Below are 13163 nucleotides of genomic sequence, written 5' to 3'. Positions count from 1 at the left end.
AACAATAATAACAGACGTTTTTCATCAATCATAATGTAAAACATTCTATGCACCCAGAAATGATTTATTAATACGTCAACATGATAATATACTATAATATACATATCATTATATATTTATAGGAAATTATTTTATAAAAATGTACAACAAAGTTTTTTATTTCTATTTTTATTTTTAAAAACACAATACTAAACAAGTACAAATTTACAATATAAACACGGGAAAAAATTACTCAACAATTTACCTTTAACAAAGTACAAATATTGATGTAATTAAATATTAATGCATTGTTCACAATGGTCAGCACTTTTCTATATTATCCATTAGGGCGTTGTTTTCGACTATTTATGATGAAACTTTGTATATACGAAATAAGTATGTTATTGTATCATTTTCATATTTTTTTTTTGTCGGTACAAAAAATGTTAAGTACTTTTATAATACTAAAAAAAAAACTATCACCAATGACAAATCTATATAAAAATGCAACTTATAATTTTAATAGAATATTGAAATATTTATAAATTTCATGAATTTTCAAACACTAAAGGTGGGTATAATATTAAAACTAGTATTATTATAAATAGTTTTGTACCGTACATTTGTGTGTAGGTAATATATAATTTTTCTGTGGATCACAGGAAATTGTCTCGCGATTACATTTATGCCAGGACGACATGGTTACGCTGCATTTGTGAATATGTAAATAATTCCATCACATGGATAAATGAAATTTTAAAATTAAATAATAAAAATCGATAGATACGGGTGTGTCTATACGTAAACAATCCTGAAAGACCGATGTGTATAATAGGAAAATCCTTGGCACGCGGAAATATTTACATAACGACTCACGCCTTTATTTAGGACCTTAAATATTGAGTCGTCGTTACTGCGAGGATAACGGCAAAATGGTGATAGGACGATAGCGACTAAAGTGTTTGCGATACAATGACCTAAAAAAAACCTTAGCAAATACCTTTAATTTTAATATAAACAAAACATGCCAACACACACACTTAACTATCTAAGCTTATTTATATTATAATTGTTCTATAATTTATATTTCCAATGATGGTATATCCGTATATGGCTTTAACTATACAACCTATGATTCGATACATAATACAATTATTTATGTATAAATATGTCATTATCATATTATAAAAAACCACTTTCTCAGACGACAATGCAATACCCCGAGCTGGGATTTATCCATATTTCTTCTACTTTCAGATTATTACAGATGAATTCCATTTTAATATACAGCTGGTGTTCGACTTAAAATAAGCCTCGAATAGTCCGTAAATGTATCACTCAACGTTCACGTTTAAAACCATTTATATTATGTCAAATTCCAAGAAATATCAATAATAACGTTTTCAAAGTCAAATATATCGACTTAAGGTCCTCCTGAATCCTCATCTCATATCATAAAACAATTTCTAAATAACTGTTTAAATTTGATTCTCCCAATAAATAATCAAAGCACTCAATTGAAAAAATCATCAACTCTTTTAAGGCTAATATTATGAACGTATGTTATTTAAATTGTATAATATAATTAGGGTCACACAATATTATTTAAAAATATAATACGATTAAAAAAAGAGATATATTTAATTATTTCTATATACAAAACATTTTAACAGTTAACAGCTGTGTGAATATTCAAATAAAAATAATGTGTAATCACTGGAATAATACAATTTTGTCCCTCAAGTTAAACTTTTATTTTTATTTTTTATAATAATTAATAACTACCACTTATCACTTATATCGGTTGCCTTGCAGTATAATAATAAACAATGACCATGTACATTTCAATTTATAGTATTATATTATATTCAATACACCACACACTATAGTAGGTGGTCATAATATAGATAACTTTATGATGATATAATCCGAGGATTAAATAATTCACCTAAAATATAGATAAACATGAATGTGTAGCATGATAATAATGTTATGAAGATAAATAACCAAAAACAGAATCTTTACCGTTGAAACCCACCACATCAGAACATCTGCAACACATGTACAGTTTACATAGATCACCTTAGATTACGAATCGTTAACACAACAATTCTATACATATATATACACGTGACGAATAATTAATACAGCCCACAGTGCTGTACATTTATCTTATCCACCTACGCATAAAAATGTTGACATTTTTTTATCGAAAACAAATTGCATATTTTCGATCATAATATTATTTAACTTAATATTTTTTATTTAACCAGCTTTTATTAGCTATTAAAATTCAACACCAACTTATTTACTGTATAACGGTATAAATAGGTTCGTGGTATTGATAAATTTACATATTTTACGATATAATGTATTGAAGTTTCAAGTTCTGACAAATAAAAGTTTAAACAATAAATAAATAAAGCAATATATGTAATTTCATAAAAAATTCGTCATGAAATGTCTAACCAATTTATTCATAGATCTACTAAACATATAAGAATAATACAATCTTGTTTTAACATATAATTTTGGCTACATTAGCGTACATAAAACTTTTAATTACTCACTGTTAAAAACTAATATGAAGAATAACTAATAAAGTAATATCACCATTGATAACATTTAAAGTAAAATATTAAAATAGTTTTTAAATAATACAAGTTAAAAGTCTAAACACGTCGTTACTTATTTTATTACTCGCGTTCATTAAAATTTAAGAATAATAAAACAAACAATTTTTTTGTTTATAATATTTTTTTTTTTAACTTAATTATTTATTAAGCAATCTGTTACGAATTTGAACAATAAGCTTAATTTATATAATAATACAATAACAGGAATAACATAATGAAGAGACCTCCCAATGGAGGTACTTCGTCAAGATAGTAGTTAGAATATATTAAATATTTTTACATTTTTTTTTTTCAATTTATCTTAACTGGTTACGACATCACTGTCTATTTAGTCTTTTTTTTGGGTTGCCTGAAATAGTTGTGGATGAGAGTTGAGTAATAAGAGGGTTTGGGTGTTGGGTTAGTCGACTATTGAAACGCTTGTAATGTAATTTGGCTAACTTGGTGACAGTTGATATTTTTAAATCAAAATGGAGAGATTTATTGGAGATGTAGAATGGAGCTTTTGAAACTGTTCGAAGAACTTTGGATTTGAACCTTTGAATACGGTTAGTATTTGATATTTTAGCTGCACCGCAGAGCTGGATGCCATATGTCCAGATGGGTCTTAGGAGTAGTTTATAAATTAATAATTTGTTAGGTAATTTTATTTTTTTGGCAGTTAATAAGGGTCGTAGGAGACGAAAGCGGTTATTATGTGCGACAATTTCGCTTTTGATGAGTGGTGCCCAAGTAAGTCGACGGTCGATGTGAATTCCAAGATATCGTACACATTGGGCATTAGGTAAGGTATGGTTATTAAGAAATAGTGTCGGGCGTTTATATAATATAGATAATTGTTTTTATATAATACTACTACCAATATATCATATTATTATTTTCAATAAAATACGATTATACACTGTAAAACTATAGAAATCCAAATAATGAATAAAAACTTTTAAATTAAATAAATAAATTGCTATAATTTATAATGGTACGTTCCCGCTAATATTAAAAACATTAAATACATCCATGTTTATTAGTTGAACAACTGAACTAATAAAAATATATCACAACATAATGTTTTAAAAATATGTTAGTAAAAATAATTTAAAAGATTTCGTAACTTTTAAAACCAAATTTTTAATGTTTTCCTTCTTTATTTCTCTTATTTGCTCCGTGAAATATTTTTTATTTTAAACAATACTTTATATTATTACTATCGTTGGTGCATTGTTATAAACAATTTTTTTTTACTATTTATTTAAATACACGTATTGATCTGCATTTACTTTTACAAGTATCTGATTGACTTTATTTTGACCAAATAGCTAAAATTATATCAATGATAAAAATATGTGACACAAAAACGATTTCTATTACTGTAATCATTGTTGTCGACACTCGTCATCTTCCAGTGAACCATACTACTTATTATTTTACCATGAACACAATACGTTACAATTTATTATGTATTTGTTTTTCCATTGATGAACTGAAGAGGTCTCTCCTCCCTCTGTTGGCCTGAATATAATATTATATTTTAAATACCTATATACTGTCCGTATTTCTTGTTAGACGTTCGAATTCACCGATTTGTCAGAAAACTGTATATACATAGTATTATTACTGTAAATCATCAATATATTATATTAAACATGTATATAATTTTATAATTTACACAAAACTATTTTAAAAGTTCAAAAAAGAATGTCCTGTTTAAAGACACTAATTTTTTTTTGTGACGCATAATCATAGTATATTTCCTGAAAATTATAATGTATATTTACAACACATTTTACAAAAAGATTACGCAGTCTTTGACCGTCAATTTATCATTCACGCAAAATATTTACTGAATATAGTATATATTATCAAACATGTTACCTACTCAGGTTATAAATTATTTATTCAAGCGCTAGTTTAATACGTAATTAGAAAGTCAAAAACCTCAAACCTTCATGTACTTAAAATTTAAATTGTAATGCTTCCACTATATTTAGGTGAAAGCCAATGCTCTTGATCATCAAAATATTATCTCTCTTAGGCATTAACACCGCCCAAATATCTAAATAATTTATAAACAAATCAACATCATTAATTAAAATGTATACATGCAATTAAAAATTATGACAAATATATTTGTTTGTGTCCTGTGATGTTGCATTTACAAATGTATTTATTATTTTGTATAAAGTATATATCTTTATTTATCACATGATACAATTAATTAAAATAATATTATAATAGTTTATTTTAAGAGGTCATAATGCGCTGACATGCGAATTATTTTAGGAAATGAAAAGAATAGAATACATTATATCAAGACATCTTATAGTAGAAAAAAATCAAAAGGAAAAATTTGAAGTTTATTTGATAATTTCTATAGGTACCTAAAATATTATATGCTATAAGTTTATATTATAAACGTTCAAAACAAATAACTGTAAATAGATTAAATTTTTTGATTCTCAATAAAGACGAAAATTATTGATAGAAATTATTACCCACTAAATATTAAAAATCGATAGAGACGTATGTGTCTATATACGTAAACAATCCTGAAAGAACAGACTGCCAACGTGTATAATAGAAAAATCCTTGGCACGCGGAAATATATACACAACGATTCACGCCTTTATTTAGGACCTTAAATAATATCGTATCAGCGTTACTGTGAGGAAAATAGTAAAACGGTGATAGGACGGACGTTAGCAACTATAGTGTTTTAGCTATACTATGACCTAAAAAAAACTAAGCAAATACTTTAATTTTAATATGAACAAGACACGCCGATAGTCGATACAAACACTTGACTACCTAAGCTTATTAATATTATGACTGTTCTATAATTTATATTTGACCTATGATGGTATATCTGTATGGCTGTAACTAAACAACCTATGATTCGAAACACAATATAATTGATTTATATATAAATATATTAAATAAATCATTATCGTACTATAAAAACCACTTTCTCAGACGACACTGCAATACGACGTGCAAGAAATTATCCATATTTCTTCTGATTTCAGTTTATTACAAGTTAATTCCATTTTAATTTACAGCTGTCGGTTGACTTAAAATAAGCCTTGAAAAATCTACTTTGTGCAGGTATTTCAAATAAATAAATTGTACGTACCTATTTAAATAAAAATAATTTGTAATTACTAAAATGATAAAATGTTGCCCCTTAAGTTAAACCTTTATTTTCATTTTTTATTATAATTTGCTTTCATATATTTATATATGTTAGTTAATATAAATATTGTTGTGTACATATTTTATTTCAAATTCCTGTAATTTTGTATAAAAATTGATTTAAAAATAAAAAAAAATGCAATAGGCACACAATTGTATATTTTGCATATGAAACAAACATTTCTGAAAAAAAAAATACTTTTCAATTATATTAGAATAACCAGTAATTATGTCAATATTTTTAATGATTAAGTAGATATGAAAACAATACATTTACTTTATTCTTATACATAATAAATTAAACTAACAGCAGTGTTTATAAATTTAAACTTTCATAGAAAATAATATCTTTTCTTACATATTAATAAATAGTAAATACAACTAAATTATTCCACTCGAGTAGAAACATACGATAAATTTTGTTATTTTAATTTCACCGTCATTTTATGATTCTTTTGATTTTCTGCTTCGTATAATCTGTATTTCGTTTAAGGTTATGCTTTTATTGTTTTGTTAAAATTATAAGCCTGTAAAGCAAAAATATAAATATGTAACCTATATATTGAAATGGTGATATTTTCCTGTAAACACAAATAATAACTTTACCTTATCAAGTTGAATTTTACCATCTAAAGATGACCAGGTTCCTATATGCTGAAAAAAAGCTTCACTGTTTCTCACCCATATAGCTGCTTTTTGTTTTTTACAATCGTCCTATGAATAATAGTAAATGAATAGCTTAAACAAGATTAATGTTTACTCGTTTGTTATTTTAGTTCGAAAAAATGTTTAAAACAATAATAATCAACACCGCATAAGGTACAAAAATGTTTTACTGAATTCAATAATTAAAACATTAGTTACATTATATGACATTTTGTATGACAATGTACATTTTTATAATCTACGTATATACAAATAAATACGCGTTTGAACGGAAATTGTAGACTAAAAAAATATTGATGCAATTGAAATATTTCTTGAAACTCGGGAAAGTGTTCATAGATTGATTTTTTATTCATACAGGTTAATATAAAGTAGTTTATACATTACTTTTGTTTTGGCTCATAAAAATCGAACATAATTTTTTATATATGTATAGCGTGCCATTTTAAAAAAAATGTGCATTCATAAAGCTATCAACACCGAAAAAAATAATTGTTGTGGTAGGTAACCATTTAAACAATTCATATAACCCTAAATTTTAAGTTAGCATAGCGACAGCTATTCATTAAGTTATTATTTAATTCAAATTTAAGTATTGACAACTATGGGATTTTATTTGAATAGAAAAAGAAGATAAAAATATTTAATTTATCGTAAGTTATTCAAATAATTAAAAAAAGTAATGTCCTTATTATTTCTATAGTCTTATATTAAAAAACTACTTTTTTTAAATATTAAAAAGTTTATGAAGTAGCTCAAGTCACATTTGAAAATATATTAAGCAGTTTATCCAAATATCCAATCCAACACAGGAGCTAGACGGCTAAATAGCTCATTTCAGTCGAATTAGTTCACAAAGCGAGATACACAACTGCCAATTGAATAATGTAATTCCAATAATATAAATAATAATAATAATATATATTATATAATAATTTATAAAATAATTAAATATAAATAATTTAACTATCAACTATGTATATTAAAATCGATATATTTCAATATTATCGTAATTTATTTATGCTTGCCTTTTTTTCTGTACAGCAAACAAGCCATCATGTTATACAGCTAGTATATTATAGATATAAATTTATTATAATAAATACTATAAACAATTTACTAACTTGACTTTTTTCAAGATGACAAACTTTTGTTTCCACCATTCCGTCAAGCAGCCAATCCCCAGGTTTGTCATTATAAAACATAAGAATGAATTGAATTACCCACGGTAAATCCGAACATTTTATCATTTTGCCTAAATAAAAATGTACATTGTACCACTATAGTGACTTAGTAATTGGTTCAGTCGCATAGCCAGGATTTTTTTATGATAGAGAGGGGCTGATCGATTTTTGTAAAATACAATTTAAGATTTTTGTTGCAATTTTTATAGACCATTAAAAATTAAAATAATTTTTAATTTTTTTAATATTTTTGGGGGATTACAGCCCTCTTAACCTTTCCTTAGCTTCGCCACTGATTTGGTTACTGCTTTTACCGATAAAACCAAGTCCACCAAAGTCTAATATGAACCATTGTTTTCCGTCGGCTATCCTCTGCAAAGCCGTTTTTTTCATTAAAGCTTGGTATTGCGGCCTTGCGATTAAGTCGTCTTCGAGTTGAACATAAAACGATCCTTTTGATTGACAGTACATCATTAGGAAAGCAAAATCCAAATTTTGTTTGCTCCTCCATCGGACCCGGTCTTCAGAATCACCGAACGTAATGCGAAGCTTACTGAAATCTGGGTAGTATCCCGGATTTGGAACAATTACTTCCACGAGGCCCGAGCCCACAGCATCTGGTATACTGAATTCCAATAATATTCAACAATAATAAATACTTTATTTGTGTAATCCGCATCGTATGTTTTGGTAATAATTACCGATTTTTGATTTCCACAGAAACATTTCGCGCATATTCCAAATCGACCTGACAAAAATATAACAAGTCCAATACATTAACATATCAGTAATATATTTTATATTAAATAATCAGAAGTATACGTTACTTCAGCAATCATCACTACAATTAACGAGTCATTCTGCTCAGTTTGATTCATGTTGTTTACGAGACTAATCAATGTCTGTATCAAGTAATTCTGTTTTTTACGACGAATAGTAGGAATTCCAAACACTATAGACACTAAAATATCAAAATACATTTTAAACCTATATAATTTTAACTAGATTTCATTTCTATTTAGATTATTGATGTCATAATTTTGTCTGTACAACATTCGTATTTATGCATTGTGTGTAATTAAATAAATAAATAACCTGCATTTCTGCCTCTGGAATTTAATACAAACGGCCTCAAAAATTCCTCGTGGGACCACAAGTGGGGTAAGAAAGAAAACAAATCGAAATGTGACATTGGTGGACTGACCGTGTCCACAGTCTTAAAAGAAACCATTAATGAATCTATGTCTTCAGAAACAGAAACGTTCAACTTCACAATCGTTTTGAGTACCAGACCAAAACATTTGATTAGTTTCTCTATGTCCTTCTCTTTTAGTTCATACAATCTAGTTATGTGTTCCATAAGCATTTCCATTTCCGTCTTCGTATACGTTGTCGCTATTCGGCGGTCGTATGATTTTCCGGTATCTGCGCCATTTAAACGAATGACACAATGACAGTTAAATAGAAATAGCAAATCATCAATTATTGGTAACTATAATTAATTTTATAAATTTAAAATCGTATATTCAACTAAAAAATCTGTTAAAATTTGATTAAGTCTCTATGGTAGAAACAATTTATAAACTAACTGTAGGTGATATGAATATTTTAAATCAGCCTTACATATAATAGTAAAATTATTAAATAATAATATAACTACTAATATTTTATGATTTAACTTCCAATATATTTATGTATTTGTTATATTATTCATTGTCTTTTTTTTTTATATATTATTATAATTCATAATTGTTTATTTTTATTGATATTTCAATTTCACTAATTAGGCATTATCCTCGGTAGTTATTTGGGACATAATATACATTATATTAATTGTTATTTTATTTAAATGTATTGTTAAATGTCCAATTAAATCATTATTATTATTAATACCTGTGTGCAGTTATTATATGCTATTACTTACTTACTTATTAGTTCTGTACATAAAAACTATATACAGATATATAATAAAAACTGTCAAATATCGTATCCTACAAAATATGTCGGTTAAATTATATATTTTCATAATTTGTTTGTTTATTGTGCAATGCATGATGTTTGTTAAGTTGATTATTGGTGTGTTAGCTAGTATTTACTAGTATAGTAGTATACCGACGAGTGCAGCAATTTGCAGTGATATATGTCACGGGAAATATTATTGGATTATGGTGATGCCATGGTTAGTATACTTAAATCACTTTTGGTTGGCGTAACTACCACTTATTAAAATCGATTGCCTTGAAGTTTAATAATAAACAATGACATTGTACATTTCAAGTTACAGTATTATATGTTTGATACACCACATACTATGGTAGGTAGTCATAATATAGATAATTTTATGATAATATAATATATCCTTATGACCTTATCTTATAAGGATTGAATAATTTACTTGAAATGTAGATAGACATGACTATGAAGCATGATAATAACGTTATAAAGACAAATAACCAAAAACAGAATCTTGGCCGTTGAAACTTATTCCGCCCCATTAGAACACCTGCAACACAAGTACAGTATATTATTATACTGTAATAATATACTTACCTAACATTGTGAATCGTTAACACAACAATCCTATATATATATATTTACACGTGGTGAATAATTATAAGCCCACAGTGATGTATATTTTTCTTATACACCTATGCATAAAAAATTTTGTCATCTTGTTCAAAATTACAATTTTACTATAGTTTAATAATAATGAATATGAAGAAATTATTTAGAGTTTTTCACGTTTTTTATTCCTTTACCATGACCATTAGTAGTTTTTACTACCAAGTATCACCACCAATGATTTTAAACTATGCCATAGCTAAAAAAAAAAAATCATCTTGCCACGCCACCATATTATATTATTATATATCACTGTATACGTCATGTACACACGTACAAGTAACGAGAATAATTTATCTATCATAAAATCACCTACCGATGGTTATAATAGCAGCTTTTGCCTACAGTGAAACAAACGTGTATACGCCATTTTATTACGACGATTGTCAAGTCTTGATTAAAACCTCTTAGATCCTAACACTCATCAATATGAAAAGAACCAAGAAAGTCGATGTGGTGTATGGTAAGTTTCACGTATGGTCATTGACTATTGAGTATATCGCTGTAGCTAGTCTATAATGGGTGTATAAAATGTAAATTTATTGATAATAAATTGTATACGTACGGTTGTTAATATCATTTATGTACCTATAAAAAGCGATTTTGAGCAGAAACAGATGTCTACCAGCCTTTATTCCTAAAGAAGATTTATATTACAATTATTTATTTTCTAATTCTTACAACACTATTTTACAAGATTGTCCTGCTCAAAGACACTAATTTTAATGTGTTAGCTACCCCAAAAGTAATACCTTGTGTAAATTTAAAATTTTTTTCAGTTCAAGCCTTTTATAAAAACTAAAATAATTATTTCAATTAATAAAATAACATAAATAGTTAAAATAATTTTTTTTATTGGCTTCCTATTGTTTTTTAAGATTATTAGTATTAATATTATTATATACTATATACGTACATGATTCACATTTAATATTATAAATTAATTTTATATAATTTAAAAAATATTAAATTTATATGTTACACGGTAAAATTAATATTTTTGAATAGAACATTCCTTCTTAAACTTTTGAAATCTTTCTACGTATAGATGCTATACCAATATACACATAATATATCCACTTTTTGAATCATTATGGTTATAGATGATTGCGATATACTTGTACACATACACGTTGTACGCATATCGTCAATTATTATTGGCACGTCGTTGTCACTGCCGCTAAATTATGATAACTTATACAATCAGCTGCTAACCTAACCTAACCTAACCGTTGTCTTATTTGAACTCAGAACTCCTTGACGATGTAAGCAAAAGCTTATGTGCGTTCGTGTCCCGATTATCGATCTCTAAATCTCAACTCTCCAACGACCCACGTGTACGGCATGCCACCCATACATCGGTAATACTTAAAATAAATTATAATATACACCTCCTCTTAACAAACGCATGTTTCGGGACCAAAGTTCAGAAGACCGATGAACGTTGACGATGCGAACCAGACCGAAACTGCTACAGAGTTACATAATACTATAATTGGTAGTATAATAATTTACCTCTTTGTGAGCTGCCACATCCACGCATCATGACATTCGTGCGAAACTCACGGTATATATGATATCATCATATACGTACGCGTAAATATGTAACATATAATAATAACTACCAGTGTAGTATCACATGTTTTAATTAAACACAATATAACAAATAAAACCCTTTAATAGGTGAAAAAATTAAAATGATATAATTATCATACCTATATTGCTATATAAATATATTTTTTACCTTATAACTTAAGCTAAGTCATAGGTACCCTTATAGCAATTATATAATACAGTTGACTTACATCGTATTTTTAAAATGCAAACTGTGTACGTAAGTGTTTTTAATTTGTCCGTGTCTGTGACCTAATATTAACAAATTTATTAGTACATATTATAATAAATTAAATCAGAATTCACATATTAATAATAATAGTTACAGTAAAATACACATGCACTAGGAAAAACAATAAAAAATATTATATTGCAAAGGAAAAAAATATCAAGCTTTTGATATTGATCATAATGATAAATACTTAATTATCGAATTACCTACATTAAATTCAATGTATTAACAACAACAAATTGTTCTATAAAACAGCTGTTGTTTTGATAGTAAAAAATAATTTAATGAAAGCACCTAACCACACAGCAAACATATGTTATAAAATCAACAATATGGAACCAGCAGAAGAACATTCGTCCAGCTTGCGCAGATGAACACAAACTTGTGTTATAGACGTTATAATGAATAAATATCTTTTATTTTATAATAAAATAACTATCTTAGCATACATAAAGACCTATTCTCGTCATTGAAAAAAGTAATGACTTTTAAATCGACAATGAAATTTTGTAGCTGATTCTCGGATACATTAATGCTATATTTCATATTAGCGATATTTTGTCGGTGATTCAAAGAAGTATTTGGTTAGTAGTTACAAAATACTTTAAATACTAAATACATTTAATTAATTTCAAAAGATATAAAACACAAATGTATCCAAGATACGTATCTTAGATACTGCTCACACCTGATAAATAAAATGTAAGTACAATTATTTAGAATTTGTAACAAAATGCTTATATAGCCGTCCCATATTGTGCAAAATACTTGCTTATTATAAAATTATCATTATCAAAACTAACTATAAATTTGATTAAATCAACTAAGTATATACTTATTTTTTCGGATGGCATAAGCGACTTGTTACATAGTATAGGTAATTATTATGATATAGGAAATTATTATGTAAAAACCGTATAAAAATTAATAACAACGTTTTGATTTTGGTTTTTTAATGAAACACAATACTAAACAAATACAATACAATACAGGTACGAAAAAAAACATTAAACGGTTTACATTGATTAACAAATTTTTGTTCTT

The 13163-nt window shown here is 26.7% G+C and overlaps 1 protein-coding gene across 3 annotated transcripts; it reads right to left on the bottom strand.

The window, feature by feature from the left end:
* Positions 1–6121: 6121 nt before the first annotated feature.
* On the bottom strand, positions 6122–12264 carry LOC113548243 (alpha-1,3-mannosyl-glycoprotein 4-beta-N-acetylglucosaminyltransferase B-like). Of its 3 annotated transcripts, XM_026949024.1 has the most exons (10): positions 12214–12264; positions 12079–12139; positions 10047–10154; positions 8747–9076; positions 8479–8612; positions 8353–8399; positions 7966–8276; positions 7592–7722; positions 6408–6515; positions 6122–6328 (listed from the first exon to the last, which is right to left on the bottom strand). In XM_026949024.1, the coding sequence occupies exons 3-10, from the start codon at positions 10144–10146 to the stop codon at positions 6296–6298; spliced, it is 1194 nt and encodes a 397-aa protein (XP_026804825.1). In that variant the 5' UTR covers positions 10147–10154; positions 12079–12139; positions 12214–12264; the 3' UTR covers positions 6122–6295. The 3 variants fall into 3 exon arrangements, with proteins under 3 accessions (XP_026804825.1, XP_026804826.1, XP_026804824.1); XM_026949025.1 differs by lacking the exons at positions 12079–12139; positions 12214–12264 and adding an exon at positions 12018–12042; XM_026949023.1 differs by lacking the exons at positions 12079–12139; positions 12214–12264 and adding an exon at positions 11789–12006.
* Positions 12265–13163: the final 899 nt, after the last annotated feature.

The sequence above is a fragment of the Rhopalosiphum maidis genome, chromosome 4, assembly GCF_003676215.2.
Source record: "Rhopalosiphum maidis isolate BTI-1 chromosome 4, ASM367621v3, whole genome shotgun sequence".
NCBI classification, from domain to species: domain Eukaryota; kingdom Metazoa; phylum Arthropoda; class Insecta; order Hemiptera; family Aphididae; genus Rhopalosiphum; species Rhopalosiphum maidis.
Note: the sequence above shows the minus strand (reverse complement) of the source record. Positions and strands in the feature narration are given on the sequence as shown.